The following is a 27,363-nucleotide window of genomic DNA, read 5'->3' as shown; positions in this document are numbered from 1 at the left end:
GTGCTGTACCGAAAAACAAGATACATCCACAGCAAGAATAATATAAATTTAGCAGACGCTCTTATCCAGAGCGACTAGGGTTAATTTCCTTGCTCAACGGTCTTAACAGCTAGGCTACATGTTAGCTAATACGTGTTCAAGAGGAAATCTGATCCATAGTGGCTACTGCTTGGGTTACCCTGGAATTAAACTGATAAACTGATACACTTTGTTATGTTATGTGAAACAATGGTGAAACTGAGATTTCAGGCTATGCTTGAGTATGAACTCAATCACCTTACAACTAAAAAGACAGATGAATTAAACTGGACAGTGTATGGAAGTGACTCTAAACACAACTCTGAGAACAATACCATATCTAAGGGGAGTAGACAGAGCTTCAGCCATAAGACGAGGTGCAGCCCAAAACCTTCATCTCTTTCCACACAGTAGCTTAGTTGTCCTTATTTCAGCAATAACAGAAACGCAAATTTTTCATTAAGTCAGTGCATTGTGGAACCTTCTGGAGCGTATCCCAGACTTTTATAACTAATTTTGCAGAAGTTCAGTTGATTTGGAGGCTCAGACAACTATGCCATAATGTGCTGTCCTAATGATTTTCTGGGTCAAACAAAACTCCCTCGATGATAAATGGAGAAAAAAATAAAAACTTGTCAGGACCACATTCATATATGTATTCAGACAGACCTCCTCCAATCCGGTGACATGGATGTGGATTAAGGCAGCCCCACGTACCTCTCTGTTTCAGAGGGGTTGGGTTAAATACGGAAGACACATTTCAGTTGAATGCATTCAGTTGTACAACTGACTAGCTGTCCCCCTTTCCCTATACAACTGACAAGGTATCCCCCTTTCCCTATACAACTGACAAGGTATCCCCCTTTCCCTATACAACTGACAAGGTATCCCCCTTTCCCTATACAACTGACAAGGTATCCCCTTTTCCCTATACAACTGACAAGGTATCCCCCTTTCCCTATACAACTGACAAGGTATCCCCCTTTCCCTATACAACTGACTAGGTATCCCCCTTTCCCTATACAACTGACTAGCTATCCCTCTTTCCCTATACAACTGACTAGCCCTTTTCCCTATCCCCCTTTCCCTATACAACTGACTAGCTATCCCTCTTTCCCTATACAACTGACTAGCCCTCTATCCCCCTTTCCCAACTATACAACTGACTAGCTATCCCCTTTCCCTATACAACTGACTAGCTATCCCCTTTTCCCTATACAACTGACAAGGTATCCCCCTTTCCCTATACAACTGACTAGGTGATCCCTTTTCCCTATACAACTCCCCTTTCCCTATACAACTGACTAGGTATCCCCCTTTCCCTATACAACTGACTAGGTATCCCCTTTCCCCTTTCCCTATACAACTGACAAGGTATCCCCTTTCCCTATACAACTGACTAGGTATCCCCTCTTTCCCTATACAACTGACAAGGTATCCCCTTTCCCTATACAACTGACTAGGTATCCCCCTTTCCCTATACAACTGACTAGGTATCCCCTTTCCCTATACAACTGACTAGGTATCCTGACTAGCCCCCTTTCCCTATACAACTGACTAGGTATCCCCCTTTCCCTATACAACTGACTAGGTATCCCTCTTTCCCTATACAACTGACTAGGTATCCCCAACTGACTTTCCCTATACAACTGACTAGGTATCCCCTTTCCCTATTCAACTGACTAGGTATCCCCCTTTCCCTATACAACTGACTAGGTATCCCCTTTCCCTATACAACTGACTAGGTATCCCCTTACAACTGACCCTATACAACTGACTAGGTATCCCCTTTCCCTATACAACTGACTAGGTATCCCTCTTTCCCTATACAACTGACTAGGTATCCCCCCTATTCAACTGACTAGCTATCTTTCCCTATACAACTGACAAGGTATCCCCTAGCTTTTTCCCTATACAACTGACTAGGTATCCCCTTTCCCTATACAACTGACTAGGTATCCCTCTTTCCCTATACAACTGACTAGCTATCCCTCTTTCCCTATACAACTGACTAGGTATCCCCCTTTCCCTATACAACTGACTAGGTATCCCTCTTTCCCTATACAACTGACTAGCTATCCCTCTTTCCCTATACAACTGACTAGCTATCCCTCTTTCCCTATACAACTGACTAGGTATCCCTCTTTCCCTATACAACTGACTAGGTATCCCTCTTTCCCTATACAACTGACTAGCTATCCCTCTTTCCCTATACAACTGACTAGCTATCCCTCTTTCCCTATACAACTGACTAGCTATCCCTCTTTCCCTATACAACTGACTAGCTATCCCTCTTTCCCTATACAACTGACTAGCTATCCCCTTTCCCTATACAACTGACTAGCTATCCCCTTTCCCTATACAACTGACTAGGTATCCCCTTTCCCTATACAACTGACTAGGTATCCCCTTTCCCTTTGACCCTATACAACTGACTAGGTATCCCCCTTTCCCTATACAACTGACTAGGTATCCCCTCTTTCCCTATACAACTGACTAGGTATCCCCCTTTCCCTATACAACTGACTAGGTATCCCCCTTTCCCTATACAACTGACAAGGTATCCCCCCTTACAACTGACTAGGTGTCAACAACTGACTAGGTATCCCTATACAACTGACTAGGTATCCCCTTTCTTTCCCTATACAACTGACTAGGTATCCCCTTTCCCTATACAACTGACTAGGTATCCCCCTTTCCCTATACAACTGACTAGGTATCCCCAACTTTTTTCCTATACAACTGACTAGCTATCCCTCTTTCCCTATACAACTGACTAGGTATCCCTCTTTCCCTATACAACTGACTAGCTATCCCTATACAACTGACTAGCTATCCCTCTTTCCCTATACAACTGACTAGCTATCCCTCTTTCCCTATACAACTGACTAGGTGTCTCTCTTTCCCTATACAACTGACTAGCTATCCCTCTTTCCCTATACAACTGACTAGCTATCCCTCTTTCCCTATACAACTGACTAGCTATCCCTCTTTCCCTATACAACTGACTAGCTATCCCTCTTTCCCTATACAACTGACTAGCTATCCTCTTTCCCTATACAACTGACTAGCTATCCCTCTTTCCCTTTATCCTTTCCATCCAGTTTTAAACAGATCATCACAAATCCTTCATTAGCATTCTCTTCACATTGAAAAGGATTATTCCACAGCTCAAGTCCAGGAAGGAACGTGTGATTCCTCACAACCGTATCGGAGAAGAAGATCCAAGGTCCTTCCCATAACACCCTCTTCTCCAATGCCTTTTGACGAGGAGGCAAGGGGAAGAAGATGCAAACAATAGACGAAAATTGAGAAAGAGCCTCAGTTGCCTTACCTCGATGAGGAAGTCTCCGTTGCGAAGCCCCGCCCGCCATGCAACCCCGCCCTCGTCCACAGACTCCAGGTACTGCAGGGCAGGGAAGGCGGGTGTAGGGGTGAACTCCTCGATGGGCGTGTCCGCTGGAGGGGTGGGTGAGCAGGTGCAGACAACGGCCCAGGTAAAGACAGAGAGAAAGGGTGAGAAAGGCAAGGTAGCAACATCACTGTCTGGGACAGTATCATTATTACACATATGTTACGAAGTTAATTCAACAGTGTGATGTACAATAGACACCTTTGAATGTTAACATTCAAAGATGACAGCATCAGGGAAATGGCGAACATGTTTTCCTGGACCACATATAATGAAGATGTTGCCAACTGTGTTGCATACACATGTACATGGAAGACACATGTAAATACAGAGCATTTGGAAAGTATTCAAACCACTTGACTTTTTCCACATTTTATTAGGTTACAGCCTTATTCTATAAATATCACATTTACATTAGCATTCAGATGCTTTACTCAGTACTTTCTTGAAGCACATTTGGCAGCAATTACAGCCTTGAGTCTTATTCGGTATGATGCTACAAGCTTGGCACACCTGCATTTGGGGAGTTTCTCCCATTATTCTCTGCAGATCCTCTCAAGCTCTGTCAGGTTGGATGGGGAGCATCACTGCACAGCTATATTTAGGTCTCTCCAGAGATGTTCGATCGGGTTCATGTCCGGGCTCTGGCTAGGCCACTTAAGGACATTCAGAGACTTGTCCCGAAGCCACTTGTGCGTTGTCTTGGCTGTGTGCTTAGGGTCGTTGTCCTGTTGGAAGGTGAACCTTCGGCCCAGTCAAAAAGGCCTGATTGGTGGAATGCTGCAGAGATGGGAGAATCTTCCAGAAGGACAACCATCTCCACAGAGGAAATCTGGAGCTCTGTCAGAGTGACCAACGAGTTCTTGGTCACCTCCCTGACCAAGGTCCTTCTTCCCCGATTACTCAGTTTGGCCAGGCAGACAGATCTAGGAACAGTCTTGGTGGTTCAAAACTTCTTCCATTTAAGAATGATGGTGGCCACTGTGTCCTTGGGGACCTTCGATGTTGCAAAAAAAGTGGTATGGAAACAGGTTGCACTTGAGCTCAATTTCGAGTCTCATAGCAAAGGATCTACTGTAAATACTTGTGTAAATAAGGTATTCCAGGTTTATTTGAAATCTTTAATACATTTGCTAAAATGTAAAAAATAAAATGTTTTCACTTTGTCATTATGGGGTATTGTGTGTAGATTGAATAAGGCTGTAACCTAACATAATGAAGAAAAGGTCAAGGGGTCTGTTTACTTTCCGAATGCACTGTACATGCAGGAACAGAATTACAACAATGCTATGGTACCATTTGTATTTGGATGGATCATCATATGCAATGTAATAATCAGGACACGAAAAAAAGCATGCATGTAGGAAAACAGAGGCCTAATCATGTTGGACAGAGACAGAGACGGTGGCCAGGTGCTGGGCAGAGACAGAGACGGTGGCCAGGTGCTGGGCAGAGACAGAGGCCAGGTGCTGGGCTGGGACAGAGACAGAGGCCAGGTGCTGGGCTGGGGCAGGTGCTGGACAGAGACAGTGGCCAGGTGCTGGGCAGAGACAGAGACAGAGACGGTGGCCAGGTGCTGGGCTGGGGCAGGTGCTGGACAGAGACAGAGACGGTGGCCAGGTGCTGGGCTGGGGCAGGTGCTGGACAGAGACAGAGACGGTGGCCAGGTGCTGGGCTGGGGCAGGTGCTGGACAGAGACAGAGACTGTGGCCAGGTGCTGGGCTGGGGCAGGTGCTGGACAGAGACAGAGATGGTGGCCAGGTGCTGGGCTGGGGCAGGTGCTGGACAGAGACAGAGACGGTGGCCAGGTGCTGGGCTGGGGCAGGTGCTGGACAGAGACAGAGACGGTGGCCAGGTGCTGGGCTGGGGCAGGTACTGGAGCATGTGTTGGGGATGGTAGTGGGGCTGGGGATGGTAGTGGGGCTGGGATGGGACAGGTAGTGGGTCAGGGGCTGGTAGTGGGGCTGGGATGGGACAGGTACTGTTGCAGGTGTTTGGGCTACAGAGAGATGCATCACTAACCCTTCCACTCTGGTCCAAATAAACTCCCTGCATTGTATGGTTCATTAGTGTGTGTGTGTGTGTGTTAGATCTGTCAAGGGGGTGTAAAACTGAACTGGCCATCTCTTCAAGCCAATAAAAGCATACAACTATCAGCAAAGCCGCATCAAAGTTACCTTTAGATGTTGCAGATTGTTACAGATGTTACATGAATACTGAGTAGCATCTTTCTCCTGCAGAACTGGAGTAGCAGCAGCTCAAAGAAACCGCTGGTGACAAGTGACACTTGCAATAAATCAGCCATGTGCTTCAAGAAAACTCCACAGGCAGTTGGTAGTCTGCTCATTCAATGCAGCTTACATGAATGTACATACAGTAGCTAACATGAATGTATATTCTCTGGAGCAGAGGCACAGGCTCTGGGTATTAGATTTGAATAAACTGGATAAATAATGTTGTTGAGAGTAGCCTCAGATACATCCGTTTGTGATGGAGAAGCGTTTAAGTCAACAGAATATCACAAGGTGTTTGTTAATTCTAGGCTCAGACGTTTTATTATAGACTTCTATAATAAACTTATTAAGGTCACACAAAACATGACAAGGAGCAGAGCTGACTACAACACAAAACAATCACAGATATGAGATCTGTCGTCAACAGAAAAAAGTCATTTCTATTGAAGTAAGTGGGTGTACAAAGCAGCATGGGGTTGTTAATATGCAATATGAGCGTGATTCTCATCACTGACGCGCCGGTGGACCGGGGATGCAACATGAACACAAGGGAGGAACAGACACTGACTGAGTGAGTGCGTCTCTTGGTCTGTCAGTCTCCTACCTTTCGCCCCTCGCAGCACAAACCCGAATCCCTCATTATCCTTCTTCTGTAGGACTACCGTCTTCTCGTCAATAACACAGTTGCTGTGGAGAAAATTCCGCGCAAATCGACCGTTATTATTACATCCTATCATCCTCATCATAGCCACAGCTGCTCGCCCCGAGTTCTTCATTATGACAGTTCGTCCGTTGCCGAACGAATTCATTAACTATAATGAACAGTGCTGCACGCGATGTGGTAGCGACACACCGTCACCGTGAACCTCCAAAGAACGAGTCAGCCTCCGCAGAAAACGTTGTTGCACTGGAAAACATAAACTAACAGCAGGAGCCGGCGACAAAGCTAGGTTGTCCATAGCGAGAAACATTTCCACCCAAAGAGGAAAACCACAAGCGGCAAACATGGGAGAGAGAAAAACGTAGCTGTGGAAGCGAGGTCAGGGAGGGAGGGATGAGGGCACCCTATAGGGTGCAAAGCTGAGTGGATGAATGAAGGAACGAATGAATGGATGAACGAATATAGGAAATAAGCAGTCATTTAATTCAATTTAATGGGAGTGACCACCCTCAGCCTATCAAAATGTTCGTTCCTCGGCCAGCAGTAAATCCTATAGGCTGTGGCATCTGGATGCTGGATGACAACCGCACCATTCTAATGATGTGGTGTCATTTCTGAAAGCTGAAAAAAGTTATATTCCTATAGACAATTTTGCAATAATGTGATTGGATTTGGCCTAATATCAATATCAACTAAAAGAATACAGTGCTGGTGCCACAAATAAAAGCATAAAATGGTAAAATGTTTTATTTATTTTTTACTTGAAAGGAATTACTCATATTTTTCAGTAATCATTTGCTGGATTTCAAACAACAACAACAATAATAGCTTAAGTGAATCTTTTAAGATGCATGGCATTCTTTCAATTTAGTATGCTTGGATGCAAACAGTAGGTCAGACAAATTTTCATAAACTAGGCTACACAAGTAGACAGCATTCCAGAATTAGTATTGCATTGCAATCCTTGGTTGGGTTCCAAGGAGGAATTTGAAGGGAGAGCAGCAGAGGTAGCAGCAGCATGATGCTGGTGGTGGGATGTCTGGTTGCCATGGTAACACACTACTTTGAGCTGGTAGTCAGAATGGTGTTAGTCATAGTTTTCCAGGGACAAAGTGGACCTGTAGGTCCTCATAGTGCAACAATGTTTTGGTAGATTCTGGTGAACCAATGGTGACCTTTGATCTAATCAGGGGGATGAGGTCACTATATGATGATAATGATGATCAAAGTTTATCGGTCACGTACACAGATTTGCAGAAGTTATCGCAGGTGCAGTGAAATGCTTGTGTTTCTAGCTCCATCAGTGCAGTAATACCAGGCAATACAAAACTATTATGATGATAATAAGGATGATGATGGAGATGATGATGATGCTGACGGTGGTGATGACGACGAGGGTGATGACGACGACGAGGGTGATAAGGAAGAGATGATGGTGATGATGACGGTGGTGATAAGGATGATAGTGGTGATGATGATGATGGTGATAAGGATGATGATGGTAATTATGATGGTGACTATTCCTTTCCTCCTGCAGGTCAGTGTAGCATCCAGACAGGAATGTTTTACATGTAATACAGGGCTTACAGACCTTCAGCAAACAGAATCAAGTCATGCCTACTCCAATGTTCAAGTATGAACCCAAAAGGCAGCCTATGGCTATCCCAATGCAGACAGGCTCTGCTCAGCTAATTAGTAGTATTAGTCCCCTTTCTGCTTCATGTATCGCCTGTACATCTAAGTAGGACTACACACTTTTGAAGTCATTATAACGTGAACCTATTGAATAAGTCCAACTGGTCAAAAGGATCAAATGGAAATCCCCCTTATATAGAACAATCCCCAGGTTGATATTTATTGGGACGAATCTTGTCCTGGAGGCAGAGCTGAGTGGTTTTCGCTAGCTGGGCCAGCTACAAAGTCAAAATGTTCTATGTCGTTAAAAAAAATTGTGATTTTGATGTTGTTGCTTTTTGGTCTTAATGTAAGGTTAGGCATAAGGTGTGGTTTAGTTTAGGTTTAAGGTTAAGGTTAGATTTAAAATCTGATTTTATGACTTTGTGGCAAGGCCAGCTAGTAACCACTCTGCAGAGATCTCGATAAATACCAACCTGCTAGATGCCCCTTGTTCAGCAAACCAGAATCCTGGCAAAGTTTACCCAAAATCTCTGTCCCTATACTGTAGCCTGGTCCCCAGATCTGTTTGTGTCTTGCACAGTTAGCTAGACCCAGATCTGCTACACTATGCCCAGTTTGGCAAGACAGCAGGAACAGATCTGGGACCAGGATAGAGGGACCAGGCTAGAGTCCTTCACCTCTGTCGCCTATGATGCCAGAGCAGATGAGTGGAGCAGCATGCAGCAAGCCTTCACAGCACTGCTACCTGTGTCTCCATGACAACGTGTTCTGCTCTTGTACTGGTTGTACTGGGGGGTGGGTATATGAGCACAGTTGGATGGATCTCTCTCTCTCAATTCAATTCAAGGGGCTTTATTGGCATGGGAAACGTGTTAATATTGCCAAAGCAAGTGAGGTAGATAATATACAAAAGTGAAATAAACAATCAAAATTAACAGTAAACATTACACATACAGAAGTTTCAAAACAATAAAGACATTACAAATGTCATATTATATATATATATATAAACAGTGTTGTAACAATGTACAAATGGTTAAAGTACACAAGGGAAAATAAATACAGTAAGCATCTCTCTCTCTCTGTCTCTCTGTCTCTCTGTCTCTCTCTGTCTCTCTGTCTCTCTGTCTCTCTCTCTCTCTCTCTCTCTCTCTCTCTCTCTCTCTCTCTCTCTCTCTCTCTCTCTCTCTCTCTCTCTCTCTCTCTCTCTCTCTCTCTCTCTCTCTCTCTCTCTCTGCTCATGGAGGATCTGTAGAGGCTTAGTATGTGTTTTAAAACCAATAGATTTCATTGGGATGTTCACCAGTAAAACCGTGCAGTGAACGTATGCTTTCTCATGTGGACAGATCCCTGAGAAGAAGCCGAGGACATTCCTCGGTAGAGTTTTTGAGTTCAGTGCTGTTTGCGTAACATTTCCAGCAACGACTGCCCAGGAATGAACAAGCAAGGCCCTGCTTAAGCATTTCTTTCATCACCATCCATCTGACAGCGAGAGTTTTCACACACACTCTTGCTCAGCCCTTCTCACATGCACACACACACACACACACACACACACACACACACACACAGATACACACACACAAATACCCTTGCTAGGTAGAACCTCACCCTCTCAGTACTACTTTTAGTGCTGTAATCAGTGGTGTCACAGATTAGAGTACAGTACTACTAATGAATGAGTTGAAATGTATGAATAAACTGAAATATGCACATGAACATCAGGTAAATGGTTCTCATGCAATGTCCCATACATGCTATTCCCAAATGAAAGACAATGCATTACATAAACCATGTGCTAGAGCTGTGTAAGGTTGAGTTCACAAGTCACATGAACTCCTCTCTTCGTCACATGGCAGCATTCTCTGATGAATAGCTTACTGTGCATAGTTGTTTGGTCCATTCTTTTCGATTGAATTAGGCTAGTGATGCAATTTTATCAGTCTCGACACCATTCATAAAGATCTATAGTCTGACACCAAACGTGAATGTAAGCTGTATCTTCTTCACTACCGTTCTAAAGTTGGGGGTCACTTAGAAATGTCCTGGTTTTTGAAAGAAAAGCACATTTCTGTCCATTAAAATAACATCAAATTGATCAGAAATACAGTGTAGACGTTGTTAATGTTGTAAATGACTATAGCAGCTGGAAACGGCTGATTTTTAAAGGAATATCTACATAGGCGAACAGAGGCCCACTATCAGCAACCACCACGCCTGTGTTCCAATGGCACATTGTGTTAGCTAATCCAAGTTTATCATTTTAAAAAGGCTAATTGATCATTAGAAAACCCTTTTGCAATTATGTTAGCACAGCTGAAAACCATTGTCCTGATTAAAGAAGCAATAACACTGGCCTTCTTTAGACTAGTTGAGTATCTGGAGCATCAGCATTTGTGGGTTTGATTAATGTCTAGAAACAAAGCACTTTCTTCTGAAACTCGTCAGTCTATTCTTGTTCTGAGAAATGAAGGCTATTCCATGTGAGAAATTGCCAAGAAACTGAAGATCTCGTACAACACTGTGTACTACTCCCTTCACAGAACAGCGCAAACTGGCTATAACCAGAATAGAAAGAGGAGTGGTAGGCCTCGGTGCACAACTGAACAAGTACATTAGAGTGTCTGATTTGAAAAACAGACGCCTCACAAGTCCTCAACTGGCAGCTTCGTTAAATAGTACCCGCAAAACACCAGTCTCAACGTCAACAGTGAAGAGGCGACTCCGAGATGCTGACCATCTAGGCAGAGTTGCAAAGAAAAAGTCATATCTCAGACTGGCTAATAAAAATTAAATATTAAGATATTAAGATTGACCGTATGGTACGTAAAGTGCCCATCAAGCCAATCCAACTTGTGGGAGGTGCTTCAGGAAGCATGGGGTGAAATCTCTTCAGATTACCTCAACAAATGAACAAGTAGAATGCCAAAGGTCTGCAAGACTGTAATTGCTGCAAATGGAGGATTCTTTGACGAAGGCAAAGTTTGAAGAATGCAATTATTTTTCAATCATTATTTATAACCTTGTCAACGTCTTGACTATATTTCCTATTCATTTTGCAACTCATTTCATGTATGTTTTCATGGAAAACAAGGACATTTGTAAGTGACCCCAAACTTTTGAACGGTAGTGTATGTACAAACTGTATCTAAAATGTGTCATATATCATAGCAGATCAGGTCTTTTAACACACTGTATAATACTATTTCACCATAATTCTTTTGAACATCCCCTTGAATTGGCTTTTTTTTCTACGGAGGAATGAAAGAAACCAATCCTTACCTTGATGCATCAAAGCTGTCGTAGGACCCCACGGTGTAGTGCCTGAAAAGCTTCCTCCTCTCAGCCCTGTCTGCTCGGGCATCTAAAGACAGAACAATCAGTAAAAAAGGGGGTGACCAATTCATTAAAGTGGTGACCAATACATTAAAGGGGTGACCAATTAATTAAAGGGGTGACCAATTCATTAAAGTGGTGACCACGACTGTACCCTAAATGGCACCCTATTCCCCATATAGTGCACTGCTTTTGACCTCGGTCCTTAGGGTGCCTTTTGGGACGCATGATATCAATAAACCAATAAAAAATAAACAAAGGCCCTTTAAAAACAGCAAACATATCGGCTGTTAATTAAATAGCCATCCATTAACCTTTAGACAATGGCATATTAAATGCATTCATAGGATGTGGAGATGTTGAAGATGTTGTTGAAGACCACAGTGAGCGTTATTCTAGTATTGTTCTGTTCTCCATGTTGATGATATGTGCTGATATCTTGACTGCGTGGGACTCAACACTTTCACTTTCCCCTCCAGCCTACTCACTGGTTGTCATAGTCACTGATTTCTTTTCTAAGCACAGCCTCTTTGATAGCAGGGTGAGTTATATGGCTTATATTGCATAGCCATATAATGTATGTAGTAGGTAGATGTGTACTCATACAGGATAGGTCTACTCTAGTCAAGGGCCCTTCTATTTCTCGGTAAACATACATCAAACACCTCAATTCCTTCTGCTTTTTCCATCAAAGTCCACAATTACATTTCATTGACTTATGAGATGTACATTATTTCTTGTTAATCACCATGTTTGGTTTCGAATTTTAAGTTCAAATTTGAAGACTTATAGGAAACTGCTAAGCTATTATGTTCTGAGAAGCTGTGGAGTGACAAAGGTGTACGCACCTTTTCAGCATGGGTGAAAGCACCCCGCCAGACACAGTACTAATGAAACTCCCTGTCGGTGGTGTAACAATTAAAAAAAATACAGCAAGAGTCGCAGCACAGAATGAAGAAATAAAATACTAAAATATGTATTGGTTAGTTTCACCACTGTTGTTAGGGAAAACAACATTTCTCTTAACTCCCCGCCAATCAATACATGTCTAAGATTTCTTCCTGAGATTGCTATAATAGGTCAGATCTAGCCAGTAACTACAGGGCTACTAACTCTCTGGCTATGTCCCAAATTGCACCCTTTGTAGTTTATGGTGTACAACTTTTGACCAGGGCCCATACACTATTAAAATAGGAAAACTCAAAACACAATCATTGTGTAGTAAAACCATTGAAAAGTAGTACACCTAATCTGAGATCTGTTGTTTGAAGGGTGAATGTAAACCCAATGTAACTCAAGGTATTTCTAAACAGGATGGAAAAACTTTAAAACACCCAAAGTGGTTCTATGATCTGAATAATTGTGTTTTAAGAGAGTGTTACAGCATCAAAACACATACATAATGTTTTGGCTGTGTCTCTCATTCAATCAAATGGTTTTACATTTCAAATTAATTTATAGCATAAATATTGACTGATGAGTTTGATTAAATAAAAAACATAAATACCTTATTTATACCTTATTTAGATAAGTATTCAGACCTTTTGCTTTGAGATTCGAAATTGAGCTCAGGTGCATCCTGTTTCCATTGATCATCCTTGAGATGTTTCTACAACTTGATTGGAGTCCATCTGTGGTAAATTCAATTGATTGGACATGATTTGTAAAGGCACACACCTGTCTATATAACGACCCACAGTTGACAGTGCATGTCAGAGCAAAAACCAAGGCATGAGGTTGAAGGAGTTATCCGTAGAGCTCCGAGACAGAATTGTGTCGAGAAACAGATCTGGGGAAGGGTATCAAAAAATGTCTACAGCATTGAAGGTCCCCAAGAAAACAGTGGCCTCCATCATTCTTAAATGGAAGAAGGTTGGAACCACCAAGACTGTTCCTAGAGCTGGCCGCCTGGCAAACTGAGCAATCAGAGAGAAGGGCCTTGGTCAGGGAGGTGACCAATAACCTGATGGTCACTCTGACAGAGCTTCAGAGTTCCTCTGTGGAGATGGAAGAACCTTACAGAAAGACAACCATCTCTGCAGAACTCCACCAATCAGGCCGTTATAGTAGAGCGGCCAGACGGAAGCCACTCCTCAGTAAAAGGCACATGACAGTCCACTTGGAGTTTGCCAAAAGGCACCTAAATACTCTCAAACCCTGAGAAACAATATTCTCTGGTCTGAAACCAAGATTGAACTCTTTAGCCTGAATGCCAACGTCTGGAGAAAACCTGGCACCATCCCTACGGTGAAGTATGGTGGTGGCAGCATCATAATGTGGGGATGCTTTTCAGCGGTAGGGACTGGGTAACTAGTAAGGATCGAAGGAAAGATGAATGGAGCAAAGTACAGTGAGATCTTCTCCAGAGCGCTCAGGACCTCAGACTGGGGCGAAGGTTCACCTTCCAACAAAACAACTACACTAAGCAAACAGCCAAGACAATGCAGGAGTGGCTTCGGGACAAGTCTCTGAATGTCCTTTAGTGGCCCAGCAAGAGCACAGACTTGAAACGGATCAAACATTTCTGGAGAGACCTGAAAATATCTGTGCAGCGACGCTCCCCATCCAACCTGACAGAGCTTGAGAGCATCTGCAGAGAAGAATGGGAGAAACTCCCTAAATACAGGTGAGCCAATCTTGTAGCATCATACCCAATAAGACCCAAGGCTGTAATCGCTGCCAAAGGTACTTCAACAAAGTACTGAGTAAAGGGTCTGAATACTTACAGTTGAAGTCGGAAGTTTAAATGCACTTAGGTTGCAGTCATTCAAACTTGTTTTTCAACCACTCCACAAATTTCTTGTTAACAAACTATAGTTTTGGCAAGTCGGTTAGTACACCTACTTTGTGCATGACACAAGTCATTTTTCCAACAATTGTTTACCGACAGATTATTTCACTTATAATTCACTGTATCATAATTCCAGTGGGTCAGAATTTCACATACACTAAGTTGACTGTGCCTTTAAACAGCTTGGAAAATTCCAGAAAATTATGTCATGGCTTTAGAAGCTTCTGATAGGCTAATTGACATCATTTGAGTCAATTGGAGGTGTACCTGTGGATGTTTTTCAAGGCCTACCTTCAAACTCAGTGTCTCTTTACTTGACATCATGGGGAATACAAAAAGAAATCAGACAAGACCTCAGAAAAAAAATTTGTAGACCTCCACAAGTCTGGTTCATCCTTGGGAGCAATTTCTCAAATGCCTGAAGGTACCACGTTCCTCTGTACAAACAATAGTACGCAAGTATAAACACCATGGGACCACGCAGCCATCATACGGCTCAGGAAGGAGATGCGTTCTGTCTCCTAGAGATGAATGTACTTTAGTGCGAAAAGTGCAAATCAATCCCAAAACAACAGCAAAGGACCTTGTGAAGATGCTGGAGGAAACAGGTACAAAAGTATCTATATCCACAGTAAAACGAGTCCTATATCGACATAACCTGAAAGGCCGCTCAGCAAGGAAGAAGCCAGTGCTCCAAAGCCACCATAAAAAATCCAGACTACGGTTTGCAACTGCACATTGGGGACAAAGATCATACTTTTTGGAGAAATGTCCTCTGGTCTGATGAAACAAAAATAGAACTGTTTGGCCATAATGACCATCGTTATGTTTGGAGGAAAAAGGGGGAGGCTTGTAAGCGAAGAACACCATCCCAACCATGAAGCATGGGGGTGGCAGCATCATGTTGTGGGGGTGCTTTGTTGCATTAGGGACTGGTGCACTTCACAAAATAGATGGCATCATGAGGTAGGACAATTATCTAGATATATTGAAGCAACATCTCAAGACATCAGTCAGGAAGTTAAATGCTGGTTGCTAATGGGTCTCCAAATGGACAATGACCCTAAGCATACTTCCAAAGTTGTGGCAAAATGGCTTAAGGACAAAAAAGTCAAGGTATTGGAGTGGCCATCAGAAAGCCCTGACCTCAATCCTATAGAAAATATGTGGGCAGAATAGAAAAAGCGTGTTCGAGCAAGGAGGCCTACAAACCTGACTCCGTTACACCAGCTCTGTCAGGAGGAATGGGGCAAAATTCACCCAACTTATTGTGGGAAGCTTGTGGAAGGCTACCCGAAATGTTTGACCCAAGTTAAACAATTTAAAGGCAATGCTAGCAAATACTAATTGAGTTTATGTAAACTTCTGACCCACTGGGAATGTGATGAAAGAAATAAAAGCTGAAATAAATCATTTGCCCAACTATTATTCTGACATTTCACATTCTTAAAATAAAGTGGTGATCTTAACTGACCTAAGACAGGGAATTATTACTAAGATTAAATGTCAGGAATTTTGTTTAAATGTATTTGGCTAAGGTGTATGTATACTTCCGCCTTCAACTGTATGTAAATGTGATATTTCAGTTTTTTTTTTTACATTTGCAAAATGTATCATTATGGGGCATTGTGAGTAGATTGATGAGGACATTTAAAAAAAAAAAATCAATTTTAGAGTAAGGCTGTATTGTAACAAAATGTGGAAATGGTCAAGGGGTCTGAAGAATGTCTGAATGCACTAAACCGAATAGCCCTAAACATCTTGATTGTAACACAATTTATAATCTCACAATGGACCTGGCAACTGTAGCTTATAATAAGTGCCAAAGTTTACCCTAGGAAACATATTCATTTCCCAGTGTCTTCTCTAAAATCGCCTTTAAGTTGGAGGCACTCGTTTAAGTTTATAGCAGTGTAGGGCTCTGGTCAGGCCCTGGCCAAACCCCCAGCATATATATATATATATATATATATATATATATATATATATATATATACAGTGCCTTGCGAAAGTATTCGGCCCCCTTGAACTTTGCGACCTTTTGCCACTTTTCAGGCTTCAAACATAAAGATATAAAACTGTATTTTTTGTGAAGAATCAACAACAAGTGGGAGACAATCATGAAGTGGAACGACATTTATTGGATATTTCAAACTTTTTAACAAATCAAAAACTGAAAAATTGGGCGTGCAAAATTATTCAGCCCCTTTACTTTCAGTGCAGCAAACTCTCTCCAGAAGTTCAGTGAGGATCTCTGAATGATCCAATGTTGACCTAAATGACTAATGATGAGAAATACAATCCACCTGTGTGTAATCAAGTCTCCGTATAAATGCACCTGCACTGTGATAGTCTCAGAGGTCCGTTAAAAGTGCAGAGAGCATCATGAAGAACAAGGAACACACCAGGCAGGTCCGAGATACTGTTGTGAAGAAGTTTAAAGCCGGATTTGGATACAAAAAGATTTCCCAAGCTTTAAACATCCCAAGGAGCACTGTGCAAGCGATAATATTGAAATGGAAGGAGTATCAGACCACTGCAAATCTACCAAGACCTGGCCATCCCTCTAAACTTTCAGCTTATACAAGGAGAAGACTGATCAGAGATGCAGCCAAGAGGCCCATGATCACTCTGGATGAACTGCAGAGATCTACAGCTGAGGTGGGAGACTCTATCCATAGGACAACAATCATATTGTTGTATATTGTACATATTATATATCATATTGTATATTGTACAAATCTGGCCTTATGGAAGAGTGGCAAGAAGAAAGCCATTTCTTAAAGATATCCATAAAAAGTGTTGTTTAAAGTTTGCCGCAAGCCACCTGGGAGACACACCAAACATGTGGAAGAAGGTGCTCTGGTCAGATGAAACCAAAATGGAACTTTTTGGCAACAATGCAAAACGTTATGTTTGGCGTAAAAGCAACACAGCTCATCACCCTGTACACACCATCCCCACTGTCAAACATGGTGGTGGCAGCATCATGGTGTGGGCCTGCTTTTCTTCAGCAGGGACAGGGAAGATGGTTAAAATTGATGGGAAGATGGATGGAGCCAAATACAGGACCATTCTGGAAGAAAACCTGATGGAGTCTGCAAAAGACCTGAGACTGGGACGGAGATTTGTCTTCCAACAAGACAATGATCCAAAACATAAAGCAAAATCTACAATGGAATGGTTCAAAAATAAACATATCCAGGTGTTAGAATGGCCAAGTCAAAGTCCAGACCTGAATCCAATCGAGAATCTGTGGAAAGAACTGAAAACTGTTGTTCACAAATGCTCTCCATCCAACCTCACTGAGCTCGAGCTGTTTTGCAAGGAGGAATGGGAAAAAAATTCAGTCTCTCGATGTTCAAAACTGATAGAGGCATACCCCAAGCGACTTACAGCTGTAATCGCAGCAAAAGGTGGCGCTACAAAGTATTAACTTTAGGGGGCTGAATAATTTTGCACGCCCAATTTTTCAGTTTTTGATTTGTTAAAAAGTTTGAAATATCCAATAAATGTCGTTCCACTTCATGATTGTGTCCCACTTGTTGTTGATTCTTCACAAAAAATACAGTTTTATATCTTTATGTTTGAAGCCTGAAATGTGGCAAAAGGTCGCAAAGTTCAAGGGGGCCGAATACTTTCACAAGGCACTGTATATATATATATATATATATATATATATATTTTATATATATAAATATATATATATAATATCTATCTCTCTCTCTCTCTGTCTCTCTCTCTCTCTCTCTCTCTCTCTCTCTCTCTCTCTCTCTGCTTGTCTCCAGTAAAAGTAGAGTGCAAACACACCTCCCTCCCCTCCTCAACGCACAGACAGCAGAATAAAAAAAGACTTGACCAGTGTGCACTGTGCTGACAGTTGCTGCTGGTGAATACTAAATCACAATACCATGGGAGTACTGTAGCTAGCCTAGCATAGCCTTGCTCAGTCAGTGGCTAGCCTATCCTAGCCAAGCACAGACAGTGGCTAGCCTATCGTAGCCTACCACAATCAGTGGCTAGCTTGGTAAATCCAAGCTTCAACCTGACTCCTACATTTGAAATGGATAGTGACACAGCTAGGCTAATACTACTATGTGTATCGAATGCAAAACTAGCACAATAGGATAGATTCAACCATTAATAAATTCAACCACTGTACTGAACTGTACTGCATGTGTTATGTCTGATCAGATGTCTGCAACCCTTGAAATACTTCCCCTGAGGAAGATGAATACATACATAGTGAGGAAGGTGTATACATACATAGTGAGGAAGGTGTATACATACATAGTGAGGAAGGTGTATACATACATAGTGAGGAAGGTGAATATATACATAGTGAGGTACATGAATACATACACAGACAACAGGCTATACAGTACAGGTTATGAAAAACACAACATTATAATTTGCAGTTATGGATTCTTCCAACCCCTTTATATAAGTAACACTACACTCAACCTGAAAATAAAATGTACACAATCCACTGTCCGCGTAAATAAACCCACACACACGTCCAACTAAAACACTGATAATAACCAACAGAAATCCATATGTTCCTCTGTTTTCCAGGTGAAACACGTTCTGTTAAAAACACAATACAACCTTGTTTACAACCAGACTACCAGCTAAATATGGTCCTCACTCACTCGCTCACTCGCTCTCACCCCTTTCCCTCCCCAACACTCACACAGTGCTGTACCTCCAAAATGAACCTTCTTCCTGGATTTGGCCGTCTCTTCCATTTGCGCCCTCTTCGTCCCCTCTAATGGAGTGCTTCCCGGAAACGCTCACACCTTCACCTCCAAGTTCCCTTCACAGTCAGAATAACCTCACCTCTCCACCTCTAGTCCTCAGGCTACAAAGCCTTTAAGAAACATCCCAAGAAAGTTTGACCAATCCCAGTATGTGAAGATACATAGGCCATAACCATCCCGTTGAGATAAAGAGAGCAACTCTATCTGGTAATGAACAAGTCCCACGTAAGCTCTGTTCTTAGTGCACAGAGAGAGTGAGAGAGAGAAAAAATCGTACAAAAAGAGAAAAAAATCTTGCCAAGGCCCACTCCTTAGCAACCGGGCTTGTACAGTGTACAGAGAACGTTTCCATGGAAATATATCAATCAGGAATGTACATGAGTGTTGCAGTGAAGGGTTTACGATTCTGGCACAACTGCATGATGTTAGTAACCAAGTAATCTCGCTTAACCAATAACTAAAATCTCGCATTATTTGGTACCAGTTGCATTTACGTAGTCGGTCTATGGGAGATTAGTAACCAAGCAGCTGCACAGATAGATAGCTTCTACCAGACTACAGCATATATTCAGATGGTATTTCAGCAGTTATAACAACATCTGAAATATTGTGTGTGCATTAGCTCTCCCTTCAGGCAAAGGGAAACAAATGTATTGGTGAAAAAGTCGACAGCCAATTGTAGCCCACATCGACGTTGCAATGTCAAATCGTTCTTAATCCATCAATCATAACCCCTTCCCCAAACAGAGTGAATTATCATATCCTTCATAAACTGAATTTGTATAGCAACACTGCTTCCTATAATTGACAAATCCAGTCAAAATGTACTGATCGGGCCATTGTGGCACTGACCAGTCACTCAGTACAACAAGTAGGTCTTTCAGGATTCACAAATAGATAAAAGTATTACAAATATCCTGAATCAGACATTAAAAACATATTTGCCAACACATTTTGAGGGAGGGGTAAACACCAAAGCTAGCATTCACCTATATCAAGAGACCTCTCCTGTCACTGCACATTGTTCTAACACTAGCCAAGCCACAGACGAGTGTCTGGAAGCAACACACAAACACATTGGAACACACACATTGGAACACACATGTTGGAACACACACGTTGGAACACACACGTTGAAACACACACATTGGAACACACACACACAAGTGTCTGGAACATCCAGTGGCATATTTGTGTTCTATCAGAGAGGAGTAACAGGCGGACTGACATTATACTGTCGTCATCATGACTCAGTGTACTGCCACACACACACAACCCTCCCGGCCAATCACAGATGGCTTGCCATCACTTCTCGAGACTGCCTGCTTGTTTAAAACATCCTGCATTCATTTCTATCCACCACCATCCTGCATATGATACAGTTCAAAGACGACCAATAACATTGTAATCTTGGCACCCAGAATCAAATCTCATGTGTTGTGCTATTATTTGTCAGAAGGTGGCTAATAACATTGTGATGGTGACAGCGATAACGTTGATTTATTTTTTCAAGTGTTACTTTTTATTTTCCATAAAAACACTCTCTGATGTACTTGAATGCAAGGTCTGAGCAACCTCCCCCCAAAATTATAAACAGTGCATTCAGAATGTATTCATACTGTACCTGTTGACTTATTCCACATTTTATTGTGTTACAGCCTGAATTCAAAATGGATTAAATATATATTTTTCTCACCCATCTACACACCAATAACCCATAATGATAAAGTGAAAACATGTTTTAATATTTTTACATTTATTGAAAATGAAATGGAAATATCAGTCAATACATGTTAGAAACACCTTTGGCAGTGATGACAACTGTGAGTCATTACAGATACGTCTCTAAGAGCTTTGCACACCTGGATAGTACAATATTTGCACATTATTATTAAAGCAATTCTTCATGGTCTGTCAAGTTGTTGTTGATTGTTGCTACACAGCCATTTTCAAGTGTTGCCATAGATTTTCAAGCTAATTTAGGTGAAAATAGTAATTAGGCCACTAAGGAACATTCAATGTCATCTTGGTAAGCAACTCTGGTGTATATTTGGCCTTGTGTTTTAGGTTAATGTCCTGCTGAAAGGTGAATTAGTCTCACATTGTCTGTTGGAACCGGGTGTCCTCTAAGATTTTACCAATTCTAAGCTCTGTTCTGTTTATTTTAATCCTAACCCCCCCCTACTCCTTGCAGATGACAAGCATACCCATAACATGATGCAGCTACCACCATGCTTGAAAATATGAAGACTGGTATACAGTGGATTATGTGGGATTTACCCCAAATATAACACTTTCTATTCAGGTCATAAAGTTAATTTCTTTGCCACATTATTTGCAGTTTTACTTTAGTGCCTTGTTGCAAACAGGATGCATGTTTTGCAATATTTTTCTCCTGTACAGGCTTCCTTCTTTTCACTCTGTCATTTAGGTTTGTATTGTGGAGTAACTGCAATGTTGTTGATCCTCAGTTTTCTCCTATCACAGCCATTAAACTCTGTAACTGTTTAAATTCACCATTGGCCTCGTGATGAAATCACTGAGCAGTTTCCTTACTCTCCGGGAACCAAATTAGGCAGGACGCCTCTATCTTTGTCGTGACTGGGTGTATTGATACACCATCCAAAGTGTAATTAATAACTTCACCATGCTCAAAGGAATATTCAATGTCTGCTTTTTAATATGTTACCCATCTACCAATAGGTGCCCTTCTTTGCGAGGCATTGGAAAACCTCCCTGGTCTTTGTGGTTGAATCTGTGTTTGAAATTCACTGCTCGACTGAGGGACCTTATTGTATAGATAGTTGTACGTGTGTGGTACAGAGATGAGGGAGTTGTTCATAAATCATGTTTAACACTATTATTGTACACAGAGTGAGTCGATGCAACTTATTATGTGAGTTGTTTAGCAAATATTTACTCCTGAATTTATTTAAGCTTGCCATAACAAAGGGGTTGATTACTTATTGACTCAACATTTCAGCTTCTAATTTTTAATTAATTTGTAAAAAATGTCTAAAAACACAATTCTACTTTAACATTATGCAGTATAGTGTGTAGGTGGGTGACACAACATCTCAATTAAGTCTATTGCAATTCAGGCTGTAACACAACAAAATGTGGAAAAAGTCTAGGGGTGTGTTTACTTTCTGAAGGCATTGTACGAGATCTTCAGTTTCTTGGTCATTTCTTGCATGGAATATTGCCTTCATTTCTCAGAACAAGAATAGACTGACGAGTTTCAGAAGAATGTGCTTTGTTTCTGGCCATTTTGAGCCTGTAATCGAACACACAAATGCTGATGCTCCAGATACTCAACTAGTCTAAAGAAGAACAGTTTTAATGCATCTTTAATCAGGACAACCGTTTTCAGCTGTGCTAACATACAGTAATTGCAAAAGGGTTTTCTAATGATCAATTAATCTTTTAAAATTATAAACTTGGATTAGCTAACACAACGTGCCATTGGAACACAGGAGTGGTGGTTGCTGATAATGGGCCTCTGTAAGCCTATGTAGATATTCCTTTAAAAATCAGCCGTTTCCAGCTACAATAGTCATTTACAACATTAACAATGTCTACACTGTATTTCTGCTCAATTTGAAGTTATTTTAATGGACAAAAATGAGCTTTTCTTTCAAAAACAGGGACATTTCTAAGTGACCCCAAACTTTAGAACGGTAGTGTATATATTTTTTTTACAACGAGTATGAGAGAAAATGTTTCTGTTTTAGAGCTCAGAGATTCTTGAAAGACAGGACAATCTCAGCTTTTTTCACGCAAATATTTGTCTTAATTACTGATCAAATGTGTAATATATATTTTGATAGACCAAAGTATCAGCTACCACACCATGTAAAAAATATTTAAAAATATTTATTTTTCTTCATAAAATGCAACCTATTGGATTTATGTCAACTCCGTCAGACACAATAAAAGACACTTCATTTTTTTAAATTACTGTCCAACAAGTGTTTAAAGGCCTTGATTATTTAATTCTAACATTAGATTATTCAAATATGTAATACAAATCTCCAACTTGTTTTTGTTTTAATGCACTGTTAAATGCTCCAAGGCTAATTGTGTTAGCATTTTGGCATGTTTTTCTAGATTTAGATCATAAAACAAGATTTATAAAGCAAATATTCCCCCTTAGGTCTAGCACAGCAAATACTTCAATTGTTTAAGTATCCATGCAGAACAGTGATTCAAATATTTTGTCAGAATCTTGACAAAAACAATATTGACTCAATCAGTGACAAAGTATATTCATTTAAAATGGGGATCCTTTGCTCTGGACAAGGGCATTTCCAGGCATAGAGTCGACATGTAAATTAATAATATTTCAAGCATTTTGAAAATTCCCAAAACAAATAATTCCCCAAATGTACATTTTAATACTCGTGGACCACATTTGCGGGGGCTGCGGGGGTGTGTGCTATGACAGTGTGTGTTAGGATTACATGGAGCATTATGAATGACACAAGCTGGCTACATACAGTATAAATGGAATGCAGGTGACCTTTCAGATAGATAATGAGGCTGATATACAATTAATGAATCACATCAATTGCTTCAATTTTGGCTTATAAGTGCACCATAGAGTATATCTTTAAAAATAATACACCTGCCACTTGTTATTAAGTGTTTCAATTGCTGGGTTATTATAATTACATCATTACATCTGTGCAGCCAGAACATGCAAAGTGGTGTGCTTTTAACTCAAGAGATACCCTCATCCCCTCTGGCCTGAGCAGAGCTACTGAACACTGCTACTGAACACTGCTACTGAACACTGCTACTGAACACTGCTACTGAACACTGCTACTGAACACTGCTACTGAAACACTGCTACCGAACACTGCTACTGAACACAACTACTGAACACAGCTACTGAACACTGCTACTGAACACTGCTACTGAACACAGCTACTGAACACTGCTACTGACCACTGCTACTGACCACTGATACTGAACACTGCTACTGAACACTGCTACTGAACACTGCTACTGAAAACTGCTACTGAACACTGGCTGTACTGATGTGGAAAGCATTTATTTGGACCAAAATAACTTTAAACAGAAGGTTGCCCCCAGGAGCAAGCACAAACACACACACATACACATGGAGAAGTATACAGTACACACACACACACACACACACACACACACACACACACACACACACACACACACACACACAGAGAAGTATACAGTACACAAATACACACACACCGACACACACACGTACACCGACACACACACACACACACACTTTCCCTCTAAATACAAAGGAAGAAAGCAGTTCAGCAGCAGACATTTTGAATAAATACTACAGTACTACAGCTGATTAACCACTACAGTACTACAGCTGTCAGTCACGCCACTTTGTGCAATACAATGCATTGTAGTCTAGTGCAGAACTGTGAAGTCTCTGGTTTCAGCCCCTCTCTCTACTTTACACATCCTAATCCACCAGGATGCCATACTAGGAGAGGTTAGTGAACCAAGGATGACACAGGTCAGGTTACACATCTTTACATGGATGTACCTTGTGGCTTAAACTTTTACCAACCGAATGTATAGAATCAATGCATACACTGTGTTGTGAAGGATGCATGTGTATGCTGGGTACTGTGTACTTGCTGCTGAGTGTTAATTGCATTAACAGCCTGCCATGGCCAGAAGGGACTTCTCTTATTCAGAGGGTTATCAGAGCATGAGAGAGCTAGGGCCGAGACCGAGCACAAGATTCTCTCACAAGAATTAGAGGAACTGTATTATCCAATGGTTGGTGTTTGAATACACAGCTCTAACGTTTTATGTAAAGGCCAATTTTGACAAAGGCCAAGGAGATTTAGAAGTGATTTTGAACAGTGAGGTGATTATTGGGACTAACAATGTTTCTCTCTCTCTCTCTCTCTCTCAGAACTTACATGGTCTTTCCTCTTGGTTAGGGGTCTCCTCCACACACTCTGCTGGGAACCATCCCACGTTACCCCTGGCACTGCCCTCCCAGAAACCACCCTCACCTATGGAGAGCACTGAGAGGAGGGAGAGGGAGAGAGAGAGAGAGAGAGAGAGAGGGAGGAGGGAAGGAGAGAGAGAGGGAGAGACAGAGAGGGAGAGAGAGAGGGAGAGAGAGAGAGAGAGAGAGAGGGAGAGAGAGAGAGAGAGAGAGAGAGAGAGAGAGAGAGAGAGAGAGAGGGAGAGAGACAGGGAGGGAGATAGAGAGGGGAGAGAGACAGGGAGGGAGATAGAGAGAGAGAGAGAGAGAGAGAGAGAGAGAGAGAGAGAGAGAGAGAGAGAGAGGGAGAGAGAGAGAGAGAGAGAGAGAGAGAGAGAGAGAGAGAGAGAGAGAGATAGGGGGAGAGAGAGAAGAAGAAAAATAGACTGTGTAAGACAAAGAGAGACAGTAGTATGTAAGGGAATAATTACTCCTGTACTTTTCCATGCAGACTGACTGTATAAATCATTATGGACCTAAAAAGACCCTAGTTCCACTCCAGTAGTGCCTGTGGTCTCTTCAGCTCCACTCCAGTAGTGTCTGTGGTCTCTTCAGCTCCACTCCAGTAGTGTCTGTGGTCTCTTCAGCTCCACTCCAGTAGTGTCTGTGGTCTCTTCAGCTCCATTCCAGTACCGTGCCTGTGGTCTCTTCAGCTCCACTCCAGTACTGTGGTCTCTTCAGTTCCACTCCAGTAGTGCCTGTGGTCTCTTCAGCTCCACTCCAGTACTGTGGTCTCTTCAGCTCCACTCCAGTACTGTGGTCTCTTCAGCTCCACTCTAGTACTGTGCCTGTGGTCTCTTCAGCTCCACTCCAGTACTGTGATCTGTTCAGCTCCACTCCAGTACTGTGGTCTCTTCAGCTCCACTCCAGTACTGTGGTCTCTTCAGCTCCACTCTAGTACTGTGCCTGTGGTCTCTTCAGCTCCACTCCAGTACTGTGATCTGTTCAGCTCCACTCCAGTACTGTGGTCTCTTCAGTTCCACTCCAGTAGTGCCTGTGGTCTCTTCAGCTCCACTCCAGTACTGTGGTCTCTTCAGCTCCACTCCAGTACTGTGATCTCTTCAGCTCCACTCCAGTACTGTGATCTCTTCAGCTCCACTCCAGTACTGTGGTCTCTTCAGCTCCACTTCAGCTTACACAACATAAGAGCTAGATAGGTAAATATTATGTAACCTTAGAAAAGGCCCAATTTAATTTTAAAACTGAAAGTACTGAGGAAAAACACATCTGTAAAATATATTGCCATTTTCCTAAGAAATATAGCTACTACTGAAGATAGAAATAACCAGAGTAAATAAACTGCACTGCAGTCGTTTGAATACAAATGTTGCTTATTACAGCTCACTCATTAGCAAAACACATAATGTCCTAGCAGATGACTGCTTCACTTCTGAATAACATCCCTCTGAGTGGCTACAAAAGCTGTTCCCTCTAATATCTCTTCCCTCCAACATCCCTCTGAGTGGCTACACAGACTGTTCCCTCTAATATCTCTTCCCTCCAACATCCCTCTGAGTGGCTACACAGACTGTTCCCTCTAATATCTCTTCCCTCCAACATCCCTCTGAGTGGCTACACAGACTGTTCCCTCTAATATCTCTTCCCTCCAACATCCCTCTGAGTGGCTACACAGACTGTTCCCTCTAATATCTATTCCCTCCAACATCCCTCTGAGTGGCTACACAGACTGTTCCCTCTAATATCTCTTCCCTCCAACATCCCTCTGAGTGGCTACACAGACTGTTCCCTCTAATATCTATTCCCTCCAACATCCCTCTGAGTGGCTACACAGACTGTTCCCTCTAATATCTATTCCCTCCAACATCCCTCTGAGTGGCTACACAGACTGTTCCCTCTAATATCTCTTCCCTCCAACATCCATCTGAGTGGCTACACAGACTGTTCCCTCTAATATCTCTTCCCTCCAGAGCTTGGAGTGGAATTAAAAAGGCTCTAGTACTCATTTAAATGGCAAGATCAAATCAAATCAAATTTTATTTGTTACTTGCTTCATAAATAACCAAATCAAATTGTATTTGTCACATGTGCCGAATACAACAGGTAGAAAGGTAGACCTTACCGTGAAATGCTTACTTACCAACAATGCAGTTCAAGAAATAGAGTTTTAAAAAATGATTTACTAAATAACTAAAGTAAAAAATAAAACAAGAGTAACACAATAAAATAATAATAACGAGGCTATTTACAGGGGGTACCGAGTCAATGTGTGGGGTAGTTTGAGGTAATTTGTACATGTAGGTAGGGGTAAAGTTATTATGCATAGATAATAAACAGAGAGTAGCAGCAGTGTAAAAACATAAATACTCCGGGTGGCCATTTGATGAATTGTTCAGCAGTTTTATGGCTTGGGGATAGAAGCTGTTAAGGAGCCTTTTGGACCTAGACTTGGCGCTCCGGTACCGCTTGCCGTGCGGTAGCAGAGAGAACAGTCTATGACCTGGGTGACTGGAGTCTTTGACAATTTTTTGGGGTCTTACTCTGACAG

At 41.9% G+C, this 27,363-nt stretch overlaps 1 protein-coding gene across 1 annotated transcript in view; it reads right to left on the bottom strand.

The window, feature by feature from the left end:
* The window catches only part of LOC112219029 (SH3 and multiple ankyrin repeat domains protein 2-like), a 152,462-nt gene that overhangs the window by 48,113 nt on the left and 76,986 nt on the right, over nucleotides 1-27,363 (bottom strand). Inside the window, exons 12-15 of the mRNA XM_042301773.1 lie at nucleotides 24,787-24,894; nucleotides 11,246-11,327; nucleotides 6,269-6,351; nucleotides 3,353-3,477 (exon numbers count right to left, since the gene is read on the bottom strand). Coding sequence (XP_042157707.1) covers nucleotides 3,353-3,477; nucleotides 6,269-6,351; nucleotides 11,246-11,327; nucleotides 24,787-24,894 — 398 coding nt within the window. The remainder of the gene's footprint in view (nucleotides 1-3,352; nucleotides 3,478-6,268; nucleotides 6,352-11,245; nucleotides 11,328-24,786; nucleotides 24,895-27,363) is intronic.

The sequence above is a fragment of the Oncorhynchus tshawytscha genome, linkage group LG19, assembly GCF_018296145.1.
Source record: "Oncorhynchus tshawytscha isolate Ot180627B linkage group LG19, Otsh_v2.0, whole genome shotgun sequence".
Lineage (NCBI taxonomy): Eukaryota > Metazoa > Chordata > Actinopteri > Salmoniformes > Salmonidae > Oncorhynchus > Oncorhynchus tshawytscha.
Note: the sequence above shows the minus strand (reverse complement) of the source record. Positions and strands in the feature narration are given on the sequence as shown.